Source organism: Schistocerca gregaria, chromosome 2 (assembly GCF_023897955.1).
Source record: "Schistocerca gregaria isolate iqSchGreg1 chromosome 2, iqSchGreg1.2, whole genome shotgun sequence".
In the NCBI taxonomy this organism is placed as follows: domain Eukaryota; kingdom Metazoa; phylum Arthropoda; class Insecta; order Orthoptera; family Acrididae; genus Schistocerca; species Schistocerca gregaria.
Window position 1 is genome coordinate 984,983,241 of NC_064921.1, and position 25,791 is coordinate 985,009,031.

The window sequence follows — 25,791 nt, forward strand, 5'->3', positions numbered from 1 at the left end:
TAAGTTACATTTCACCGCACACATTTCTGTTGGTCATAGTATATGAACAATGTGTAAGAAGTAGGGACTGATAGTGCTCCCACGTGTGTTAATAATTCAGCAAGAGACTGGATAACAGCATTGCTGATTCTAAGGACATTCCAAAAAAAATTTTTTTTTTGTGCTCAGGTGGTGGTTCATGTACTTGTTATATTCTCCGCAAGACTCTTCGATGGTAATTGTGCACTTGCACAGCCGCAACAGATGGCTGCTGGCCGTCGCTACAAGGACTACAGTGGGTCTGCAACTTTGATGGCCCACCAGTACCATTATTTCTACAAGGACTGCACTGGGTCTGCACCTCTGGTGGCCCAACAATACCATTATTTCTATAAGGACTGCAGTGGGTCTGCACCTCTGGTGGCCCACCAATACCATACTCTCTACCAGGACTACAGTGGGTGTGATGACCTACTTAACAATATTCTTCAAAATGTAAACTGACTCTTCTGTGGGTTTGCTCTATTGTGGCATATTACCTGTGTGCATGTCAAGAGAGCACTGTCTTTCCATTGGAAGGACAACACTACTTCTTCAAGACTGCATGGAAATCCACTACTTCCATGTGCATTTTCTTTTACTGCTCAGACATTGAGCAAAAACACTATTTTACTGTGATGAACGATCAGGACTGTCTTTATAGGCTGTGAGAAAATTTTAGCTTTTGACCAACATTGTATTAATAAGTGTGTGCATTTCATATCTTTGTCAGTGTAATTATGAAAAATTTTATCCATTTTGTATTGGGCACTGCCCAAAACAATTTGTAAATTTTTTTGTGGGGAGCATGGGGGCTATGTAAGTAGGCTGTTTAGGTTTTTTATTGGTAACGCCACATAGCGTTCTGCATGAAAAATCACTGGCTGTGGTGTGTGCAGTCAGTGGCTGGTTGGCATTGTTGTAATACTCGCCATTGTAGCGTTGGGCAGCTGGATGTTAAAAGCGCGTAGCGTTGCGCAGTTGGAGGTGAGCCGCCAGCAGTGGTGGATGTGGGGAGAGAGATGACGGAGTTTTGAAATTTGTAAGAAAGGATGTCATGAACTGATATATATATATATATATTATGACTATTAAGGTAAATAGATTGTTTGTTCTCTATTAAAATCTTTCATCTGCTAACTATCTCTATCAGTAGTTAGTGCCTTCCATAGTTTGAATCTTTTATTTAGCTGGCAGTAGTGGCGCTCGCTGTATTGCAGTAGTTCGAGTAACGAAGATTTTTGGTGAAGTAAGTGATTTGTGAAAGGTATAGGTTAATGTCAGTCAGGGCCATTCTTTTGTAGGGATTTTTGAAAGTCAGATTGCGTTGCGCTAAATATTGTCAGTTTAAGCACATTCGTGTATAATTGTTCAAAGGGGTTTTGAGATTTTTTGTAACAATGTTTTCCTATTATTCTATATATATAAATTTATGTATGACATATATTTAAAAACAAATGAAAACACTATGTATACCCGTTAAACATTGCCCCAAAATTTCATGCAATCAGTCGAAAACTTTCGAAGATTTGCAATTAGGAAAATCTACATTTTCGATATACATTATGTGTTCAAAAGTATCCGCACACTTGGCCAAAAATGACTTACAAATTCGTAGTGCCCTCCATCGGTGGTGTTGGTCCAAAGTTAGCCTTGAAGACAGCTTCCACTCTCGAAGGCATACCTTCAGTCACGTTGTGGAAGGTTTCTTGAAAAATGGTAGCCCATTCTTCATGGAGTGCAGCACTGAGGACAGGTATCGATGTCTATCGGTAAGGCCTGGCACGAAGTCTACGTCAGAAAACATCCCAAAGGTGTTCTATAGGATTCAGGTCATGACTCTGTGCAGGCCTGTGCATTGCAGAGATGTAAATGTCATATAACCATTCCGCCACAGGCCGTGACTTATGAACAGGTGATCGACCGTGTTGAAAGATGCAATCACCATTCCCGAATTGGTCTTCAACAGTGGGAAGCAATAAGGTGCTTAAATATGAATGTAGGCCTGTGCTGTGATAGTGCCACGCAAAACAAGAGGTTCAAGTCCCCTCCACGAGAAACACGACCACACCATAACACCACCGCCTCCGAAGTTTACTGTTGGCACTGTACACGCTGGCAGATGACGTTCACCAGGCATTCGCCATACCCACACCATGCCATCGGATTGTCACATTGTGTACCGTGGTTCGTCATTCCACATAACGTTTTTCCACTGTTCAATCGTCTAGTGTTTACGCTCATCACACCAAGAGAGGCGTCGTTTGGCATTCAACGACGTGATGTGTGGCTTATGAGAAGCCCCTCGACCATGAAATCCAAGTTTTCTCACCTCCCGCCTAACTGTCACAGTACTTGCAGTGGATCCTGATGCAGTTTGGATTTCATGTGTGATGGTGTGGATAGATGTCTGCCTATTACACACTGCAACCCTCTTCAACTGTCCGCGGTCTCTGTTAAGCAACAGACAAGGTCTGTCTGTGCGCTTTTGTGCTGTACATGTCCCTTCACGTTTCCACTGCGCTATGACATTGGAAACAGTGGACGTAGGGATGTTTAGGAATGTGGAAATCTCGCGTACAGACGTACGACACAAGTGACACCCAATCACCTGACGACTTCCGAATTCTGTGAGTTCCGCGGAGCGCCCCTTTCTGCTCTTTCACGATGTCTAATGGCTACTGAGGTCGCTGATATGGAGAACTGGCAGTAAGTGGCAGCACAAAGCACCTAATATGAAAAACGTATTCTTTGGGGGGTGCCCGGAAACTTTTGATCGCACAGTGTAAGGACAAATCTCGTGTCTTTAAAATCTCAAATCTCCAAAAATTCTCCATATACTGCTTTGCAATTTTGAAACAACGTTTCGTTCGAATACTCAAGTGTTTTGATACCTCTTGCAGTGATATGTAATATATACATAAAAGCTATAAAAATATAAATTTGGTTTGTTCAAAATCTTTAATTTCCGAAAGTTCTTGACCAATTTGTTTGAAATTTCTATAGAACATTCAACTGTTGAACATTGTTACCAAAATTCTCAAAATATATCATTCGATCGCCTTCAAAATTTTACAAGTTACTGTAATAAATGTTTAGACATATACAGTCTACAACACTTTGTAATGAAGTGTTGTTAACAAACAAGAAAGTTGTATTTATGTGAAACCTGGTAGTCAAGGGAAGGCAGGATTCGGTTACGATTGTGGACGGATCGTAATCAGTTACTACAGGTTGCCTTTTACAGTTACACACAGTTTATTTTAAACCAGTAATTCCAGACTCAACAATAAATGAAAATAACAAACGTTATTAATGAAGGAATAAACAACTGTGTAAATAACATTGTTTTCAGTGAGATACAATTTAGCAAGTCACCATTAAATACAGATACAGCAGATAATGTTTTGAAAGCAAGCCATTGTGATTTGGGCAGAAGGCCTTATGCACCAGGAATGGCAATAAATTAAGAATTGCTTAAAACTCGCTGCAACTTACAAATTGCAGGTATTGAAATATTAAAGGCAAGTCGCCGCAAACACAGCAGAAGGCATCGGACGCCAAGAATGGCAATAAATAAGGTTTTAAATGATTACTGCGTAAATACAAATACCAAATTATAATTTTAAGGGAAGTGACCACAAACACGGCTGAAGGCCTTCTATGCCAAGAATGGCAAAAATTTAGAAACCTGCTGTAAAACAGCAAGTACAGTAGCAAAGGTTAATTTGAAAAAAGCAACTGATCATCTAACGGGTGAAATAAGATGATGGTAAACTTTGTAACACAATCCTTAACATCCACTGGCGGATAACTGGGGTAGGTTGGGGACACGAAGGTCGCCGAAATGCCATCCAATAGGAAAGCTTGTACCAGGCTGTTGAGCCAGACGAAGTTTATTATATATTCTTCATTATATATTCTTTGTGCCCATACTCCTCCCATTCATTTGCTGTGGGCTTCTTTTCTTTCTTGAGACAACTTTGTTCCAGTCTTCTTCTTTGGTTTCTCCTCTTGGTCAACTTGCCACTCGTGAATTTTGGATCTGAAGATTTCCCTGTTTTGGATATCCTCTAGTGTAATTCCTGCTTGTTTCAGATCTCAAAAATGGTTCAAATGGCTCTAGGGCACTTTGGGATTCAACATTTGAGGTTATCAGTCCCCTAGACTTAGAACTACTTAAACCTAACTAATCTAAGGACATCACACACATCCATGCCCGAGGCAGGTCTAGAACCTGCGATCGTAGCAGCAGCGCGGTTCCGGACTGAAGCGCCTAGAACCGCTCGGCCACAGGGGCCGGCTGTTTCAGATCTGTTTTTATTTCGCAAATCCATTTCATTGGATTTGTGTTAGACTTACTCCTGGTTTGTTTTAGATTTACTCCTGGTTTCATACAATTCAACTATTTGCTTTGTGAGTTTGTCTGCATTCATTCTTTTGATGTGTCCATAGAATCTTAAGTTGCGTTTTCTAATGTCACTACGAATATCTTGTCCATTATAATTATCCGGGCTGTTCTGCCGTGGTCGGTTGATGAATTCTGTGGTGATTCCCAACGCTTCGTCTCCGACTGCGGGAGACATCTTCAAGGGGGTCCGTAGCTCGATGGAAAGTCTAACACACACACTGGCTCGCTACTGTGTGTTGGACCTTCCATCGAGCTACGGACCCCCTTGAAGATGTCTCCCGCAGTCGGAGACGAAACGTTGGGAATCACCACAGAATTCGCCAACCGACCACGGCAGAACAGCCCGGATAATTATCATGGACATGATATTTCCAGCCGTGAAAGTCTACATTTTAGTATGTGAATATTATTGTTTGATTTCCTATTTGCCTCTAAGTCGATACTGTTCATCTACAAGTTTTGCCATATTTTGTCTCCATGAATTTTGCCGCTTGTTTGTTTCAAGTCATATATTCCGTCTTTTCAAAAGATACTTACAGGCCGAAGTTTTCCGCAGTTTCTTTCAGGAGTTCAATCTGTTTTTTAGCTGTTGAAACATGGCGAGTTAAGATGGATAGAACGTCTGCAAATGCTTAGCAATCTACTGTTAATTTTCCTCTTCCGAGAGTAATTGGTTGGTCAATCTTGAGGACTGATTTCAGTTTGCGCCAGTCTTGCACCACCTTTACAAGGACGCTGTTGAACTGTAATGGAGAGAGTTCATCTCCTTGTCTTACTCCTGTTTTGATCAGAAAAGGTCCAGAGATTTCCCTCATAAATTTGACTTTAGATTTTCTGTCTATCAATGTCTGTTGCATGATTGCAAGTGTTTTCAGATCTTAACCCTGTTCATTTAATATTTGGAATAATGATTGACGATCAACAGAATCGTAGGCTTTTTAAAGTCAACAAATGTGCAAACTACACCTTTGCCACTTATTATCTGCTGTCTTAAGATTAGTTTTAAGTTCAGAATTTGCTCTGGACATGAACGGCCTGGTCTGAATCCTGCCTGATATTCTCCAATTTTTGTTTCTAGTTATTGTTGTGCTCTATCTAGAAGTCACTGGGATAGAATTTTGTAAGCTACTGATATCAATGAGACTCCCCTATAGTTGTTTACATCCGATCGATCTCCTTTCTTGTGTAGAGTGTAAATTAATGAATTTTTTCAGTCGTCGGGAATTCGTACTGTTTGCCAAATGTCTTGTATTATTTCGGTGATTTCTTTTATAGTATTTGGGCCTGCTGACACGAGGATTTCAGGTACATGGAAATTGCTACATGGTCAATTTGGAATTCACCAATGAGTGAGTTGGGTGATCTCCATGTCATTTGTTTTGATAGTTTCTTCTTGAAATACGTTAACATGTTTTTAAGGTTGAATATCCTGCTGAATTCGACAAAGTTATTATTATTATCATTATTTATTATTATTATTATTATTATTCATAAACATAATTAAGTTCGTACAGAACCCTCAAAGAGCGAGTCCTGCTCGCATGTTTCTGGGTATTTCTTTATTCTGTCCAGAAAGAGTCTGTTAATAAGTAGGTAATAGTTCATCGTGTGACTGACCCGTCAGGTTATCTGACAGCGCTAATATGCTGGGTAGGAGCGACGGCCCTGGATCGAATCCGCCTGGCGGATTACCGACGAAGGCCGGTGTGCCAGGCAGCCTGGATGTGGTTTTTAGGTGGTTTTCCACATACTACTAGGTGAATACCAGTCTGGTCCCGCGTCCCGACTCAGTTACACAACTCGCAGACATTTGAACACATTCTCACTATTCCCTTGATTACACTAGAGGCAGACAGGTGGGGTACACAAATTCTGTCCCAAGGGGGAGGGGGGGGGGATATAGGGTAGCGGTGAGAAGAACATCTGGCCACCCCTTAACATTAACCTTGCTAAATCTGAACCTAACTGTGCAAACCCTGTGACACCACAGGATAAAGGCACAAACAGAAGTGGTTCATTGTGCAACTAAACTTTTCATGTGGAATAATTAAAAAACCATTGGATATAGCTTATAAAGAACGGGAACATTCATAGTAAAACAAAAATAATTAATTTATCTCTTGCATACAGTTTAAATTTCCTCATGTAAATCGTCGAGTTTAATTATGGCTTCATTAAGCCTCGCAGTGGACTAATGCATTAAGAGTATGATGGCTTCTTTCTGTTTCCTCCAGTTCAGCGATAATGCACACATCAAATTAATATAGCTCGTTCGTAGGCATTACCTTTAATTCCTTACGATTTACTTAAACTTATGGAATGTTTGATGACATAGTAATATAAAAATTTCTAATTAATCTCGTGTACAATTTTGCTGTGGACGAATTTTGAAATGTCTGATTGCTCACTGTCAAACACATACATAACTGACTTGTAAAATGGTCTGTGATACTTACAATACTTACCTTTTCGAAATATCTCTCACATCACACAAATAGAGATTTTAATGAATAGGGATTTTTAAATTTATTAACAACATATGAGAAATGAAGAACAGAAGTCTCAGCAATCGACGATTGATAGTCCTCGAGAATAATAATCGCTCAATTAGAATAGATTATCAGATGAAACCCACTTCTGCGTATCTAGATGATGATGATGATGATGATGATGAGTTTGTGCTTAGGCGAAGCTCTGTCGTTATATTTTCAAATACCTTCTACTTAATGCTGAATAGTTAACTTAAGTACTTCCGTCAGATATCAGTGTACAACGCTGCTTGAAATTAGCGTTACATTAAAGTTGTAAGAATATTCTATTGTCACCTTGTTCATCTCTTAGTACCTTTTGCAGGCTTCCAGTTATTACTTACATTTGCGTACATGCCTAATTGTTATTCATCATAGACATCTTAGCAATCAAAATCTTGATGAAACAGTGTACCTGTATGGTGATTCTGAGATAGTGACGGCAAAACTTATTTGAGTGTATATTGAAACAGTATTATCATCACTTGCTTCAAAGTTCGCTGACGAGCTATCCATCTGTTAGGTCGTTTAACGTAAAATATCCATGTCCACTATTTAGACTTTATGGACTGTTAAGGATTTCACTCAGAAGAGTACTAAAATATAAAAAGTTTACCCAAAGGAAACATAAAGAAAACGAGAGAACTAAATTGTGTCGTTTCATTATAAATGTATTTGCTCTCACATTTACGACCATCGAAATATCTCGCAGATATCGCTCATACCAGGCTTTTCCACAAAACAGGGAAAGTGACAAGATAAAACACGTCCCATTACCTTGTTTCTTCTGACAATGCTTGAAAATTAATAACGAGTCAAGGATATAGTCGTACGAAAACAATACAGTGTTTTGTAATTCGGCGTGTTTTAATCTATTATTATACATATAAAATGGATACACAAAGTGCCACCACACTGAAAACGGTGTTGGTCGATATACTTTCAGATAGTTACGCAAATTAGCCACGCAGATTGGACGCCTCCATTCTAGCGATCTTCGGGTAAGAAGATTCTTCAGGATACCATAAGCTGAAACAGGAAAAGGTAATGTTATCAAATTGCAGGAAATTGAGTGAAACTGAATTGAACATCATTAACTGACTCTCTATGGACACAGCCACTAGCTGTTCCCTAATTCAAGTGCAAATGGTTCAAATGGCTCTGAGCACTATGGGACTTAACTTCTGAGATCATCAGTCCCCTAGAACTTAGAACTACTTAAACCTAACTAACCTAAGGACATCACACACATCCATGTCCGGGGCAGGATTCGAACCTGTGACCGTAGCGGTCGCGCGGTTCCAGACTGAAGTGCCTAGAATCGCTCGGCAACCCCTTTGAGTGTACGTTAAAGACGGTGTTAACATCAGTTGCATCTAAGTTCACTGACATAACACTCCATATGTTAGACCTTTTAATATAAAATATTCGTGTCCATTATTTAGACCTTAGACAACCCAACAAAAGTGAAGTTGACGTTAAGTGAAGTCCGTCCTTGTTTTTACAAATTATTTGCACTGCCGCGAAATCTTACGAAGTACTAGGTGAAACGCCATCTGCATTGTTTATATAAGGAAAGATTACGAAACGATTTCCTAATTCAATACCTGCGTTTTAATGTTGTCTGCTTGTGAGAAGGTTGTGGTGCGCTTCGTGTATGAAGCAAAACGCCTACCACTACCTATACCAACCCTGTAGCGACAGCATCATCGCCTATTGAGAGTGCGCTTCACCGTTCTGCGATGTTGCCTGGAACCCACAACTGTCGTGCAAATCTGAAATCTACGGGTTCAAGAGAGTCATAACGTCATCCATGGTCTCAACAGCACGATGCGTCTAGCGTCCGAAATGACAGAAATACACTGACGGAAAAAAAATCGCAACGCCAAGAAAGAGTTGTACGACATAAACGAAAGCCGGTAAGCGTCTTTCTACATCTGTTCCAATTTCTTATCAGTCGCGTAAGAGCGGTGGATGCAAATCAGGTTTGCTTTAAATACACTTTGTAACGGTCGTGAGCGTTAGTTACCTTTGAGTCTGGACTTAGTGAGTTTACGTTAAGAGTGCGTTAAGGCGACCAAGACCCCATTGTCAGGTACCTCACTTAGCTTGAACAAGTTAATGTAATTGGGCTACGAGAAGCTGGACGTTTCTTCTGCGACATTGTAGAAAGCCTTCGCAGGAATGCAACCGCTGTATCTGATTGCTGGCTACGGTGTTCACGGGAATGTACGGTCTCAAGAAGGCCGTGCTCCGGACTGCCAAGTAGAGAGGGAAGCTCATCGTGTTCGGCGTCTGGCTCTGGCGCTTCGTGCTGCATTTGCAGCAGCAATAGGGGCAGCAGTGGGCACCACACTGAGTCAACGAACTCTTACAAATCGGGTACTTCAAGGACAGCTCCGATCCAGCCTTGTATCGTGCATCCTACTAACCCCAGACCACCGCCATTTGAGACCTACTAACCCCAGACCACCGCCATTTGAGACTTCAGTGGTGTCAAACGATAGTTCTTTGGAGGGCAGAGTGGAGGTCTGTCGTGTTTTCTGATGGAAGCTGGTTCAGCCTCGGTGCCAGTTATGGCTCAGTGGTGGTTAAGAGGAGGCAATTTCAAGGCCTGCGACCAATTTATCTGCGTGCTAGACAAACTGGACCTACACCTGGACTTATAGTCTTGGGTGTGATTTCGCGTGACACCAGTGGTTATTCCACGCACCCAGACTGCAAATTACTATATGCGATTCCACCAGTTGCGCTACCACTTATGAAGAGCGTTCCCGGGGCTGTTTTCCAAAATGACAGCGCTCGCCCACAATCAGCTGTTGTAACCCAACATGTTCTACAGAGTGTCAGCATGTAGCTTTCGGCTGCTTGATGACCAGATCTGTCTCCAATCGAACACATATGGCACATCATCGGACGACAACTGCAGCATCATCCACAAACAGCATTAACCGTCCCTGTTAACCGACTAACAAGGGAATGGTCAGACTTGTCCTGCTGAAACATGTATTTTTTTTTTTTAGCACTGTTATTTAACTGTGCAAAAGGTCAGTATGCAAAATTTTAGCTGCTGACATGAACTGGAAGTCACCTAAAAAAATCACGAACGAGGCTGTTTTTCCTGCTTGGCGCTTGCAGTGACGGCTGGCCACCCCTGGAAATGGCGAGTCGCGAGCGTTGGGCGCATGGCCGGGAAGTGCGGCCGTCTTACCGCGGCGTTCACTGAAGAGGAATACCGCTGCACGGTTTTGGTGGAAAGAGGAAACGAATATTCGTTTCTGTGGCATGCACGTGCTTTTAATTTCTGGTACGTATTTCGAAACATACCGTCCTGAGACTGGTTAGAGGTGTGAAAGATGTTCTGTACATGTTCATCTATACTCCGCAAGCCACTTTACGGTGAACATTCAATCTCCGCTCACAGGTGATGGTGAACCCTGTAAATGTTTTGCTGCTTGCCATTGAGATATACCACAGACGCCAAATGAAGCAATCAACAGAAAACGCGTGAAGACTATGTGTTGGGCGACATGGTTGTTAAACTTCTAGACGAGCATGTAAATGGCGCAGACATGTGGCTAGAAACAACTGAAACACTCGATATAGCAGACTGTGAATCTACAGACGGCGAAGACATCTACGAAAGTTGCACTCATGAAGACTTTTCGAGTGATAGTGCCACGTACCATCATCAATTATCTCCGAAGGTGACACCCGCAACTACAATTACCTTATCAGACAAAGAAAAAGTGGTGACGTATTGGTTGAAAGAAAGTGGTAAGAAACGCCTACGTGTCAGTACTGTTAAAAATAAGTATCGCTTTGTCCGTTCTGAACGTGAATTGTATAGATGGAAAAAGGAAGTCGCTGGACGACGTAAGAGTCGACTGGAAATTGCGACGGAGATAAATGCGCGATTTCTTGAGCAATTTACCGACGCCTGACAACAGTCATTTAGTGTCAGCGATACAACTTTGCATGATTGGGCGTTAGAGATTGCCAACGCGATAGGCGCTAAAGAATTTACAGCTTCTCAAAGTTGAATTAGTCGCTTCAAAAGATCACACAAAATTGTGGCAAGAAAAATAACAAAATTTGTATCGAGAATCAGGTCGGAAAATGAAGTGACACAGATCGAAATGATAGAAGCTTTTCTTACGAATTCAAAAAAATAAGATCGTTAGTTTTAGTGAATAGTACGTGTACAGTGCAGATCAGTCAGGTTTTCAAAAAGAAATGCGTGCGAAAAGAACACTCGTTCAAAGGGGAAAAATATATTGAGGCGACTGCGCAGTCCACTCACCCATTCATACACTATAATGCCCATAATTAGTCTGGATGGTTCATTGCTGCCTAAACTATATGTGTGTCTTCAAGAACCAACTGGACGTTTTGGACCAGGGGTCAACAATGTTATACGCAAACAATCTTGTGGTAGACGCATCGAAGTCTGGAAAAATGGGAAATGAAAACGTTACACTTTTCATGTCATGCTTTTCTTCCGTTCTGCGGGAACAAATCTCTTCGCCTCCTAGATTCGTGGTCAGGTCATAAAAGGTCTGATTCATTAAAACCTGTATTTCGAGCCCACCCAACAAAGAAGTAGAGATACTTAAGATTCCACCCGGTACGACGAACGTAATTCAACCTTTACACAGAGAATTTTTCCGTCAGTGGAAGGCATTTTACACAAAACTAACAAGGAAAATTATTGTGTGCAGATCACTGCAATTTCCTGTCTATCACCGTGACAATATTCTCAAGCTGCAATCAGTAGTACATTATCAATTTTCCTCCCCACGGTTTCGGAATTTGTTTAAATATGCGTGGCACTCCTCGAAATATACTCATACTAAGCCTGATTCATTCCTAACACCAGCCCAGTTTTGTCTACGGACATGTAACAAAGTCTGTGATTCGCAGGGCTGTCATATATCGTCTTTGCTTGTATGTTCTTGGTGCATAAAAGACCTATGTTTTGAACATTGTATCAATATTTCGCTTTTTTTCGGTAATTACAAGAAATAAAATTTGGACGTGTTCTCAACCGTATATTTATTTGTGTCTATTTCATAGCTATTTGGAAAGAATGTTGTAGATAACATATCAGCCATATTTGTCAACGAATGTTTGATTATCATACGATCGCTTTCACTGGGGAATCAGCTCTCTCACTGCTGTGGCAAGAGACTGGCGCGTAGCTAACGCCACCTTGTCCGTAGATGGCGTTGGTATAAAGTAGCGAGAGAGGCCAGGGTTGTACAAGAGGCAGTTATAAGCGCGGAAACCATGCGACAATTATGTCTTACTTCATAAAATTGTTTACAGACTTCCAGGTCACGTCAGCAGCTAAAATTCTGCATACAGACTTTTTGCATTGTTTACTCACAGTGGTAAAAAAAGCAACACAGGTTTCGACAGCACAAGTCTGACCATTCCCTTGTAAGTGCATCAGGCACATAATTTCCCCCCCCAAAACTGGTATCCGGCACCCACACAACGTAATGCATGCACATTTGCATGCTTGCACTCAACATTCTGACTGTTCATCGGTTATTAATGTACCAGCATTTTACATTTGCAATGACTTACCTCGTGTTTACAATAACCTGTGTTCTTGAATATGTTACCTGGACAAATGTATTCCCGAAATTTCGTTACAATACATTAATATTTAATGTTGCGAGTTTTTCATTCAGTGCATTGTCTCGGCCATGCAGCATCGTTCAGCCACGTCATGTACCTTGAGTCAATAAATGGGCTTCTTTGGTACTGGATGTCATGTCCTTTAGCCAGGAAACGTATTATTAAAAGCTTTTATATTTTTCACTATTCCTATTTACAAATTTGTCACCTGGATTTTAAAGAATAAAGAACGTGCAAATGAAAGGTCTGTATAATGAATTACAGACAATTGGAAGGTATGTTTGACGTGGGATACTTTTCACTTCCTTGTCCATGCGGATGGGTCTGTATCAAGACATCCTTATCAAGACTTCATAAAGACGATATGCCTATCAGGTAAAGGTGCATATCCACAGACAGACTGAAAAAATTCGACAGCCCATTGCTGGAACTCGAAAACCACAGGAAGGCAGAGGGGCCTCTAAGAATCGAAATATGACGGTACAACTATTTATGCCGACCGTTAAATTCAACTTCATACGAGGGTTGGAACTTTCATAGTGGCATCTATTCATTTACAGATCGTACAAAATAGACACGTGTTTCAAAGTTTTACTGACCTCAAACTAGTCACCAGCACTGTGTATAACCCGTTGCCAGCGATGTGGAAGTCGTAGGATTCTCTTAGCAGTGCCAGTTGTGTTGGCAGTTCGAGTTGCGCGGTTTATTGCCCAACGAATTTGTAGCAGTTCTGAAGCGAATGCCGTGAAGAGTTTCCTTCAGTGTAGAAGTCGAGTTGAACTGACGAGGGCTTAAGTCAGGGGAGTGCAGTAGGTGGTATAGCACTTAGCAACCACATAAGTCAAACAAATCAGTAACAGCTTGCACTGTACGTGCTTCAGCATTGTCCTGGAAAATGATGGTCAGGTCCTGCCGAAAGTGTCATCACTATTCTCTCTACGCTGTTCATTTTTGGAACACAACCTGCGACCAGCTTAGAGACGAGCTGTAAATAAATCGTTGCCACTATTAATGTTCCAACCCTCGTATATACCAAAAGTATTTTATTTATAATAATGTGTTGTGTTACACAATAAAAAAATCGGCAAGAAAAGAATTTGAGTACTGTTGAATGAACATCTTGTTTCCTGATTTACCAACCTGTGTTTCTTATGTTACAATGAAGAGCCAAAGAAACTGGTACACGTGTCTAATATCGCATAGGGTCCCCGCGAGCACGCAGAAGTGCCGCAATAGGACGTGGCATGGATTCGACTAATGTCTGACGTAGTGGTCGAGGAATGGGCACCAAGAATCCCGCACGGCTGTCCATAAATCCATAAGAGTACGAAAGGGTGGAGATCTCTTCTCAAAAGCACATTGCAAGGCATCCCAGATACGCTCAATAACGTTCATGTCTGGGGAGTTTGGTGGCCAACGGAAGTGTTTAAACTCAGAGGTGTGTTCCTGGAGCCACTCTGTGGCAATTCTGGGCGTGTGGCATTGTCCTGCCGGAATTGCTCAAGTCCGTTGGGATGCACAATGGACATGAATGGATGCAGGTCATCAGACAGGATGCTTACATACGTGTCACATGTCAGAGTCGTATGTAGACGTGTCTGTCCAACTGCACATGCCCCATAACAGAGCCTTCAGCAGCTTGAACAGTCCCTTGCTGACATTCGAGGTCCATGGATTCATCAGGTTGTATCCATACCCGTACACGTCCATCCCCTCAATACAATTTGAAACGAGTCTCTTCCGACCAGGCAACGTATTTACTTCCATTCATCAACAGTGCAACGTAGGTGTTGACGGGTTCAGGCGAGGCGTAAAGCTTTGTGTCTTGCAGTCATCAAGAACACACGAGTGGGCCTCCGGCTCTGAAAGACAATATTGATGATGTTTCGTTGAAGGGTTCTCACGCTGACACTTGTTGATGGCCCAGCATTGAAATATGTAGCGATTTGCGGAAGGATTGCACTTCTGTCACATTGAACGACTCTCTTCAGTCGTCATTGGTCCCGTTCTTGCAGGATGTTTCAGAGATACGATATTTTACAAGGTTCCTGACATTCACAGTACACTCATGAAATGGTCGTACGGGAAAATCTCCACTCATCACTACCCCGGAGATTCTGTGTCTCATCGCTCGTGCACGAACACCATGTTCAAATTCACTTAGATCTTGATAACCCGCCAGTGTAGCAGCAGTGACCGATCTAACAATTGTGCCAGACACTTGTTGTCTTACATAGGTGTCTGTTTACAAATCTCTTTACCAGTTTCTTTGGAGCTTCAGTGTATTTTGGTTATTTTCTATTTGGATTACCTATTTCTTGTGGCAATGATCTTATAGTATACTGATGTTACTTGGATGATTATTATTAAGTGAAAGTTTTTATATATGTCAATTCAGTTCCTGTAACATTTCACGCTCCTGCAACCAGATAACCAAACTAGTGAGAACAGAGCGATTAGCATTTGGCTCAAAATTCTACACTTTGTGCAGGCATTTGAACTCAGTGATTTTAAGTAAGATACGTCGATATTTACTTGTACACCTATCATCGACCTGCCGAACTAACAATGTCTTATTACGCGCTTAAACGAAACTGGTGTCATGGCCAGCATATTGAGATATTGTCGTGTGGCTCTGTGTCTTCCCGTGTAGAGGAAGCTTTTGTTGTACACACGATACCAAAGAGTGGGCATTAATTAATAATGTTACCTACCGTATAGTGGGCCTGACTTCCTTTTCTACAAGTAAATTACTGGTACGTTATGATCACTGGAGAAGCTTACCAGCCATTATTGAGTAGTTAAGGAGGCGGCGAGGAGTAACGTCCGGCGAAGAGAACCAGTCGCGTCTGCTCGTGCAGTATGAAGAACAGGAAGGGGTGGTCAGCCTTAAACACGATCTGCTCCGAACGTCTAGCTCCCACGGAAGTGATTGATGAGTAACTAACAACTGCAGACAAAAGAATAGAGGAATTAAACAATCTCATACGTATAGGATACAATGGTAAATAAGAATCACATGGCGGCTGCATCAAATGGTTCCATGGCTCTGAGTACTATGGGACTTAACATCTGAGGTCATCAGTCCTCTAGAACTTAGAACTAGTTAAACCTAATTAACCTAAGGACATCACACACATCCATGCCCGAGGCAGGATTCGAACGTGGGATAGTAGCAGTCGCGCGGTTCCGGACTGAAGCGCCTAGAACCGCTCGGCCACCGCGGCCGGGAGAGGCTGCATCACACAAGTAGGCCGCCTCAAATGCTTTACAAGTATCGACGCCGATGTTATGTTTTATATCGTTACAATGAGTGCTTGCTTGTAATATTTTCTGCATTTCTTTTCTAAACATATATATCGTGATTTCTGCCGGTCATGATAGGGAGTGAGCAGTGAACCACTGCACAACTCGATGAGTGGTTTTAAAGAATTATGTTAGGTCTTGTGAGCCGTATTTTTTTAAATTTTTCCTACTAAGTAGATATTCCAATACTGTTGTACCCCAAGAAACATCTAATGAATGCATGAGAAAGGGAAACCCTTAATGTACTGCCAAAGATGCCGAATTTTTCGGAGTGGTGTGCTGATCAGTTCATGTGCTATAAAATTGTTTGCTAAAAATATCACTAACTTCTAACGTATTGCCCCAGTCGTTATGACCCGTCCTTTCCACTTGCCATGCACGGAGATATCTGACAGATTAACGTGCCTATGAACCCAGGCCCTGCAAGGAAGGGAGATCCTGGATGAAGTCACAGAATAACAGTCGTCATAAATGCCCTCAAATATTTCAGTAAGGAAGGGGTAGTCTCTACTCTAGTATACACAAAAACTATTACCTGTACCAAATCTTTTTATTACAGAATCACCGTACACATTGGGTTCAAGTTTGTAGTTGGTGACGTTGGAAAATCCTCTATAAGTAGGAAGATCGTGACAATGAATTCACAAACTAAACGAAAGTAATAGTGATAAACATGAACACGTAACAAACTTTCAAAAGTGTTCCAACATGAGAAAAGAACCCCTAGTGTAATTGTAATCTGGTAGTCAGGAAGAGGCAGGATAAGGCAACGATTGTGGATGGGGCCGTAACCAGCTACCGTTGGTTACAGTAAACACATACACTTTATTTGAAGAAATAACTTTCAACAGTCATTTTAACAGATTTTGCTACACTGACGGCTGAAGGCCTTACTAAGAAAGAATTCACTTTTTTTTTCAGGTGACGGCCACAAGCAACTTCAGAATAGTCAATAACTGAAGGTCTGAATTACAAGTGAGGAAGAAAGTTAAATACGAACATTTACTAGACATTTTCTCCTTAAACAATCAAAAAACTGTAACAAGCTATAGTAATGGCCTTATTAATAAAGAATTGCATATTTTTTGCCGACTGAAGGCCACAAGCAATGTTACACACAATCAACGGCTGAAGGCCTGATTAAGAAAAAACTTCAAAATTATTCGTCGCCTGAAGGCGACAAGCAATTTCAGAATAGTCAACGGCTTGAAGGTCTGTATTACAAGTAAGGAAGGCAATAACATGTTAAAAACACTAAAATCTTCTTTAAACAATCTTAAGCAACTGTAACAGGTGTAAGTAGGCTGTTTAGGTTCTTATATTGGTAACGCCACCGCTACGTAGCGCTCTGTATGAAAATCACTGGCTGTGCTGTGTGCAGTCAGTGGCTGGGTGGCATTGTTGTAATTTGCTATTGTAGTGTTGGGCAGTTGGCTGTTAGGAGCGCGTAGCGTTGCGCAGTTAGAGGTGAGCCGTCAGTAGTGGTGGATGTGGGGAGAGAAATGGTGGACTTTTGAGAGCGAATGATCTGGACGTCTGTCCATCAGAGACAGTAAATTTTTAAGACTGGATGCCATGAACTGCTATATATATTATGACTTTTGAACACTTTTAAGGTAAATACATTGTTTTTTCTGTATCAAAATCTTTCATTTGCTAACTATGCCTATCAATAGTTAGAATCTTTATTTAGCTGGCAGTAGTGGCGCTCGCTGTATTGCAGTAGTTCGAGTAATGAAGATTTTTGTGAGGTAAGTGATTTGTGAAACGTATAGGTTAATGTTAGTCAGGGCCATTCTCTTGTAGGAATTATTGAAAGTCAGATTGCGTTGCGCTAAAAATATTGTGAGTCAGTTTAGTGATGATCAGAATAAGTCTGAGTACGTGAAGTTTTGCTCTGCTGTTTGAAAATCAAATAACGTAAGGGCTTAATCAGCACAGCAATTCATGAATTTTTCCAAGGGGACGTTTCACTGGCTACAGTGAAGGCTGAAGGCCTTATTAAGACAGAATTGAAAACTATTTGTCGGCTGAAAGCCACAAGCAATGTTACAAACAATTAACAGCTGAAGGCGTGAATTACCAGTGAGAAAGGCAATTACATGTTATAAAATTAGGGTAAATTTTAAACAATTATGACAACTTGACCAAGTAAGATGGAGTGATCCACAGACAGTGCTCCCTGAATCGACCTGAGGAAGATCACTACAGCTGCGTAAGCGGTGAGACAGGGAGCCAAGAGTAATGTTCCCCTAAGGACTCAAACTAGAGACGGTTTAAACGCCGATCAACCTTCTTAGCAAATCCACCTAACGCCAGATAACCATCACAACAGTGCAATAATTCAGGCGAGAGCGAAGCTAAAGACAGCACTGCATCTCCAGAATCCGGTGTTTAAAACATCAAAAGGTAGAAGGAACCACTATAACACAGGTAGACAAGGAAAACAACTATCCATACCCCAATCAAGGAAGCTGTCAAATTACATGCCATGGCGGAGAGCATCGGCAACACGAGGAAAAGTGCACTGCCGCAAAATACGCTAGCCTCCAGGGCAGGTAACTGAGGCGTTAGCGACCACTAGGCAGTAAGATACCGCTGGTTGCACTGCAGTAATAACACTAAATCCAAACTAACACCAAGTAGTAGAAGGCGGCTAACAGCTTCTGCCAGCCTGACAGACTCCACGTGCTGCAATTGGTCTCACCGACCCTGGGAACAACAACATGCAAACAACAGTGAGATCTCCAACAGTGGAGGTTTCGCCACTGGATAAGGTTCACTCGACTTGAAACGTCCTGGGTTCGGTTGTCGGCTGCAGCCCCTCGATCCGACAGTACCCGTACGGCGCCAGCGGTCCCGGCCTGCCCTCGCACTAAAGACTAGAGGCGGTTTAAAAGCCAATGAACCTTCTTAGAAAATCCACCTAACGCCAGATAAACAGTACAACAGTGCAATAATACAGGCGAGAGCGAAGTGATAGACAGCACTGCATCTCCAGAATGCTGCTCCGTCTGATGCCGAACTGCCTGACACACATGATGACCTGGAAATACTGGCTGTGACACCAAAGATAGTGCCACACTGCTGGCTATCGATAACTGTTGCTGCTGCCACTCACAGAGAAACAATACTAGCAAACTCAGTGGCGCCATTAACACGAGAAGGAAACAAGATGCCACTATCGCTATTTTAAGACACCAAGTTACGAACGGCATGTGCACGAACCGCATATGGCTCAGTAACTTACAGTACAATGATCACAAAAGCAATTAACCCTCCAAAGTATTACACTCACAATACTCCAATGTACCCTATTGTCTATGCTATTTTAGCTGGACAATAATGTATACACTACTGGCCATTAAAAGTACTACACCAAGAAGAAACGCAGATGATAATGGGTATTCATTGGACAAAAATATTACACTAGAACTGACATGTGATTACATTTTTACGCCATTTGGGTGCATAGATCCTGAGAAATCAGTACCCAGAAGAACCACCTCTGGCCATAATAGCGGTCTTGGTATACCTGGGCATTGAGTCAAACTGAGCTTGGGTGGCGTATACAGGTACAGCTGCCCATGCAACTTCAACACGATACCGCAGTTCATCAAGAGTAGTGACTGGCGTATTGTGACGAGCCAGTTGCTGAGCTACCATTGACCTGACGTTTTCAGTTGGTGAGAGATCTGGAGAATGTGCTGGCCAGGGCAGCAGTCGAACATTTTCTGTATCCAGAAAGGACCATATAGGACCTGCAACATGCGGTAGTGCATTATACTGCTGAAATGTAGGGTTTCGCAGGGATCAAATGAAAGGTAGAGCCACAGGTCGTAACACATCTGAAATGTAACGTCCACTGTTCAAAGTACCGTCAATGCGAACAAGAGTTGACCGAGACGTGTACCCAATGACACCCTATACCATCACGCCAGTATGGCGATGACGAATACATACTTCCAATGTGCGTTCACCGCGATGCGACCATCATGATGCTGTAAACAGAACCTGGATTCATCCAAAAAATGACGTTTTGCAATTCGTGCACCCAGGTTCGTCGTTGAGTACACCATCGCAGGCGCTCCTGTCTGTCATGTAGCGTCAAGGATAACCGCAGCCATGGTCTCCGAGCTGATAGTCCATGCTGCTGCAAACGTCGTCGAACTGTTCGTGCACATGGTTGTTGTCTTGCAAACGTCCCCATCTGTTGACTCAGGGATCGAGACGTGGATGCACGATCCGTTACAGCCATGTGGATAAGATGGCTGTGTTCTCGACTGCTAGTGATACGAGGCCGTTGGTATCCAGCACTGCGTTGCGTATTACCCTCCTGAACCCACCTATTCCATATTCTGCTAACAGTCATTGGATCTCGACTAACGCGAGCAGGAATGTCGCGATACGATAAACTGCAATCGCGATAGGCTACAATCCGACCTTTATGAAAGTCGCAAACGTGATGGTACGCATTTCTCCTCCTTACACGAGGCATCACAACAGCGTTTCACCAGGCAATGCCGGTCAACTGCTGTTTGTGTATGAGAAATCGATTGGGAACTTTTCTCGTGTCAGCACGTTGTAGGTGTCGCCACCGGCGCCAACGTTGTGTGAATGCTCTAAAAAGCCTATCATTTGCATATCACAGCATCTTCTTCCTGATGGACACGAGGGAATGAGAAGAAAATACGTAACACAACTCCAATGGAACTGAAGTGCACACACACAAGCTAGCGACTCCCTTATTGAGCGCCTGAGCAAACACGGTATTTACAGTGCTTTACGGCGGCTGCTGTGCTCGGCAGTGGAGGATGGTGACGGCGGCGAGTCGACGGTGTGCGGACCTGTAAACCTCAATACTATTCTGGCCTTGACTGTATCAGCTGTCGGAAACTGCCCTGAGTTTTCGTAAGCTAAACTATTGGCAATCCCCACTCGCTCTGGCTTAGCGACGTGTGCACCTCTGACCTCTTCAACTGTTCGACAGGATGTACCTAACCCGGGTCGAAAACCGACCGTTGTGGTCGATCGGTTCTAGGAGCTTCATTCCGGAACCTAGCTGCTGCTATGGTCGCAGGCTCGAATCCTGAATCGGGCATCGATGTTTGTGATGTCCTTAGGTTAGGTAACTGATGACCTCAGATGTTAAGTCCCATAGTGCACAGAGCCATTTGAACCATTTGAACTCGGATCGAAATCCGTAATCTCCACTCCAGCGATGTTACCAGATTTTCGAGCCCTGTCAACGCAAGTGTTTACTAAAAAGCTCTTCTAGACCCACAGAACAGTAAGTGTTTCGTCTACCATGGCCCTGGTCTGAAGAGGCCTCTCTCCCTTCTACTCAAGGCCCCAGTCTGTATACATTTTTTGTTCCCCCCACTGTACCTTTCGTTCATCCCCTACCACAAGACGTAGCGGCCAATGTTGATTGTGGTGAGACTTGCATCGTTTCTTGGCCCAATGAAGCTTGAGAAGCGTATTGGGGGTGGAAACTACTTTCCTTCTGGCCTATAGCATTCATATTTCGCTCGTATACCCTGAGACTCCGCCCATACGAAAGCTATCCATGTGCAACCTCGTGTTCTCCACGCTTTCATTAAGTGGTATCCGAGTATTTGTTAAAAACAGCAGTGCCTTCCACTCTGGCCTGTTTTCCGTTTTGAGAAAAAAGAAACATAGCGACAATATTTTTCGTGCTTTTCAGAGACCTCCTGATGTTATTCTGAAAGCATTCCTTTCCTAGAAGCTTCCCCAGGCATCAGGTGTGGTCTTTCTACGCATGTTCTGTCTCGTCGTCTCTGCCCCGCCGTTAACTTCATTCTGTGCGACTCAGCATGTTTGATAAACGCGAATTCCGTTACGGGTCCTGTAAGAGCGGCTACTCGGGCCCCCTGCTATGCTGAGATGTTTCTTTCCGTTCGACACAGGCGTGAATCAGAGAAGCTCGCTTAATGGGTTATTGTTAGCTAATGGTGCCTGCCTGCCCGTTGCAAGGGCTCGGCTTTTTTATGTCCCCTCTCGAAATGCGTTCCGTGTTCTACTTCTCTCGACGGCTACGAACTCCCTGCGTCCTCTTCAGTTCAAAGTGATTGCGATACTACGTGACTATTAAACTGCAAGGTAGGGAATGCTTCTTAGTATCGAGTTCATGTCGGGCACTATAGTGTCCCTTTTGAAATATTCAAGCCGATATATTTGAGGTAACTAATAAAAGGACTCTGAATAATATTATATGGACATAAACGACAAATTAATTATGAAAATGTATTAAATTAGCTTCAAAGAAAGACTATATCGATTGCAATGTAATAAAAAGACATTATTCATACTAAATGAGATCGTAGTGCATAACTTTCTCGAAAATAACATTATTATCTCTGTCATTATATATCAGAGAAAAAAGATATTTAAAATCACTTCGAGTCAGATCATTTCTTCTGCTGTATGTAAGGTATGCTTGCTATTGTAAAGCGGTAGCTTTTGTTCTATTTGTTCTCGTACGTAGCGAATAATTCAAGTGTGTATTCTGTGCTTAGTGGAAATATATTTACAAATAGTGAGCGCATTGTGTTGCTTAAAGAACCCATGCAAACAATTCTTCCTGAATTAATAGTTGCAAGAAGTCATTTAGCATTTTTTCAGTCTCTGCGAAGCAAGCAGCAGTGATCTTTGACTGGCAACAATTGGCCGCCATTACGCGGCGTATTTAAATTTATGTTTTTGTGTAACGTATCACCACAGACGGAGCACAAAGAACCATTTCAAGTTATTCAATTAACTAAAGTGCAAAGCTTCACTAATTTTATTTCGTCAAAAAATGCGTACTTTCAAAGATACGATTTATTCTAGGTCAGTGACCTTAGCCTGCATTACATTTCGCCAAAAGCATTTGAAATATATATATATATATATATATATATATATATATATATATATATATATATATATATATAATCCCTTTCTTGTATTTTACTTAATAATAATTATTATTAATAAAGGAAGGGATAACATACCATATATGAATGGTTACTCTCTGTACTATGTAAATTTGTATCACTTTATTTGAACTGGAGCATGCGTAGTATCAAACTGTTTGACTTCATTAGTAGATTACGTATCTATATTTAAAATGTGTTAAGGGCAAAATTATACCGCCATCTTACAAACTTAACGTTAGATGAATTGAAATTATTGGTGATCTAGGGTATTTGAATCTTCTCGCTTACCATATTTTCTTCCTGCGCAGCAGGATCATAGTGGGTCAGACCAGAATCTTAAAAAAATATGTAATATATGGTTTAGCGTAGCCCTTTTTCCGAAAATTGAAATTTTACTGCCCCCACCCGCTAATCCTGTTCCAATTAAGAAAACACAAGTCTGCCAAATTTCTACTCAGTCGAACAACGACTAGGTGATCCACAAACGCCGTGCAACTGAAAAACTATATAAGCATCTATTAATTTTGTTCAAACAGTGCCTCCGTTGGCAGTGCTCATACGTTCGACCACCAGCTTGGGTAGTTAAAGGTGTGTGCTTCGCTAGGTTCCTCGCCGCCTAATGGAAGACCATAAAGACCAACGAAGAGCTATATGTCCGTAATTACTTGCTCGTTACGAGGATGATCATGACATTTTTTGTCGATTATCATCACAGGTGATAAGATATGGGTTCACCAGTTCGAACCGAAAACAAAACAGAAGTCCATGTAGTGGCTCCAAACCACTTCTCCTTCGAAGAAAAAGGTCCAAAGCCCTGCTCTGTCAGCTGGGAGAGTCATGGCGACGCTCTTGTAGGGTAATGAAGGTGTTATACTGTTTCATATCCTCCCTCATGGTGCAACAAGCAACTCTGAAATGTCTTCTGCTATCCTCAGGAAATAGAAGAAACGACTTCATTGTGTTCATCGCCACAAAAATGCAGACGAACGTCTTCTTCTCCATGATTACGCAAGGCCTCGCACACGTCTGCGCAACTTAGAGGAGCTCACAGTACCTCACTGAACAATTCTTACGAGTCGGCACGTGGAATGTCAGGAGCTTGAACGTGACAGGGAAGCTAGAAAATCTGGAAAGGGCAATGCAACTGCTCAATTTAGATACAGTAGGGGCCAGTATATGAAATGGAAAGAAAATAAGGATTTAAGGTCAGATGAGTATAGGGTAATATCATAGCAGCAGAAAATGATATAATGGGATAAGGATTCGTTATGAACAGGAAGGTAAGGTGTAAGGTGTCAGGCAAATCCAACACCTTCCATGAAAACCCTGACATGATAAGCAAATCGAGTAGTATGTCACATAGCTCCGAATAAATCGTGACATTAAATTAACCAAAGTAATACGAGTAACGAGTGAGCAAATGGAATACCACAGACTAACACAAGAATGTCTAAATGCATGTCGTACCTTCCCACCGGGAGGCAGACGCAGTTCCGAGGGGAGAAAGAACAGAAGCCGAGAGCAGAACCGTGTTAAGCTAGAATGCCCTACGATAAGGGACGGACTGGACACCCATGTCGCCAGCTAACCACTAGGGCACACAACCTGCACATTTTAGCGTGAGACTGTTTCGCGTCTCTGTTACGTCAAGGACCACCCCCCAGCCCGTGTTAAAAGATAGAGCCCTCCAGAACAACGGTATAGATCTTACGATAACGCTAAAAGGACCACACCAGCTGCAAGTTTTAGCGTGAGACTTTTTCGCTTCTCTGTTACGTTGCAAACTTTAAAAACATTGCCCCACCACGAAAAGTATAACGTTTCTCATTGGATAGACAGAATTTTTGTAGGCGGAGCTTAACGTTAAGATTGAGACCCTGATTGGTCAGATGAAAACACAGCCAGATAGTTTTTTTAAACCAACTTCGGTAAACTGTAGTAAGGAGAAGTTAGGAGAGGAGAGTTAGTTCCGAGACGGCGAGCTGGATGGCTGCTGCGCCGTCGCCGCCCCCCTGACGAACACCGACAAGGTAATGAACGCACGCGATGCCGCATAACAGCGCATAAAGCTTCACTCAGAACTGCAGAAGTCTCATCTGTTACACCCCCTTTTTGCATAATACTAGTGTCGATCGTAAATTAAAGCTCATGGTGTTAACATTTGCCACTTGAAGTAAAAGTCTGAAACGCGATGATTTCTCTGTTATATAGTTATTGAGAAGCCACATCAGCCACTGTAATTTACGACAAGTTAGATAAGTAATTAAAGATAATTGAGGGTCGCTGTAGACCATTTTGATAGTTTTTCTCTTTTGTAAAACTTAATTTAAACCTAGATTATAGATGTGACATGGCATAGGTCATCCTTAAATCCATTGTAGAACTTGGAAACCCATTCAGGGAATATTCGTTCACATTTTTGTTGAACGCAGTTGGTTTTTACCATCCTGTATTAAAACACTTCCTTTTATCAACAGTGCAATTTATGAACAATGTTTTCTGAGTAGAATAAAATTTCCAATGGTAAACTTAACTGCTTTTTCGACGTTATTTTACCAGCTAACTAAAAATAGGAAAGCCTTGAACCCCTTCCACTAAATTTAGTTAGTATTAAGATTCTTTTACAGGGAGTGCAGTGGAGCTGACGCTGAGATCATTTAGTATTTGGTTATATCATCGCTAGTCTCACTGAACTCTTCTGAATTCTACATGTCATGTGTGGTCTGGCGTCTCCTTACAAACAACAGGTCCCAGGTTCAAACTAGTCAATTCCCTAAAATAAGAAAAAACGCTCAGAGCGTCGTTGCGCGGAAGTGGTAGGGAGACACGATATAGAACAAACAGACACCACCATGAATGTTTAGAAAGGGCTCAAACTCTGACGTGCTGAGAAAAGAGAAATCATGGAAGTAAAACTCGTTAAAAGGCAAGATAATTTAAT

The 25,791-nt window shown here is 42.1% G+C and overlaps 1 protein-coding gene across 1 annotated transcript in view; it reads right to left on the reverse strand.

Annotated features, from left to right (window-relative positions):
- Positions 1-7,803: 7,803 nt before the first annotated feature.
- The window catches only part of LOC126335466 (serpin B3-like), a 90,084-nt gene continuing 72,096 nt past the window's right edge, over positions 7,804-25,791 (reverse strand). Inside the window, exons 8-9 of the mRNA XM_049998778.1 lie at positions 15,388-15,553; positions 7,804-7,986 (exon numbers count right to left, since the gene is read on the reverse strand). Coding sequence (XP_049854735.1) covers positions 15,405-15,553 — 149 coding nt within the window. The 3' untranslated portion in view covers positions 7,804-7,986; positions 15,388-15,404. The remainder of the gene's footprint in view (positions 7,987-15,387; positions 15,554-25,791) is intronic.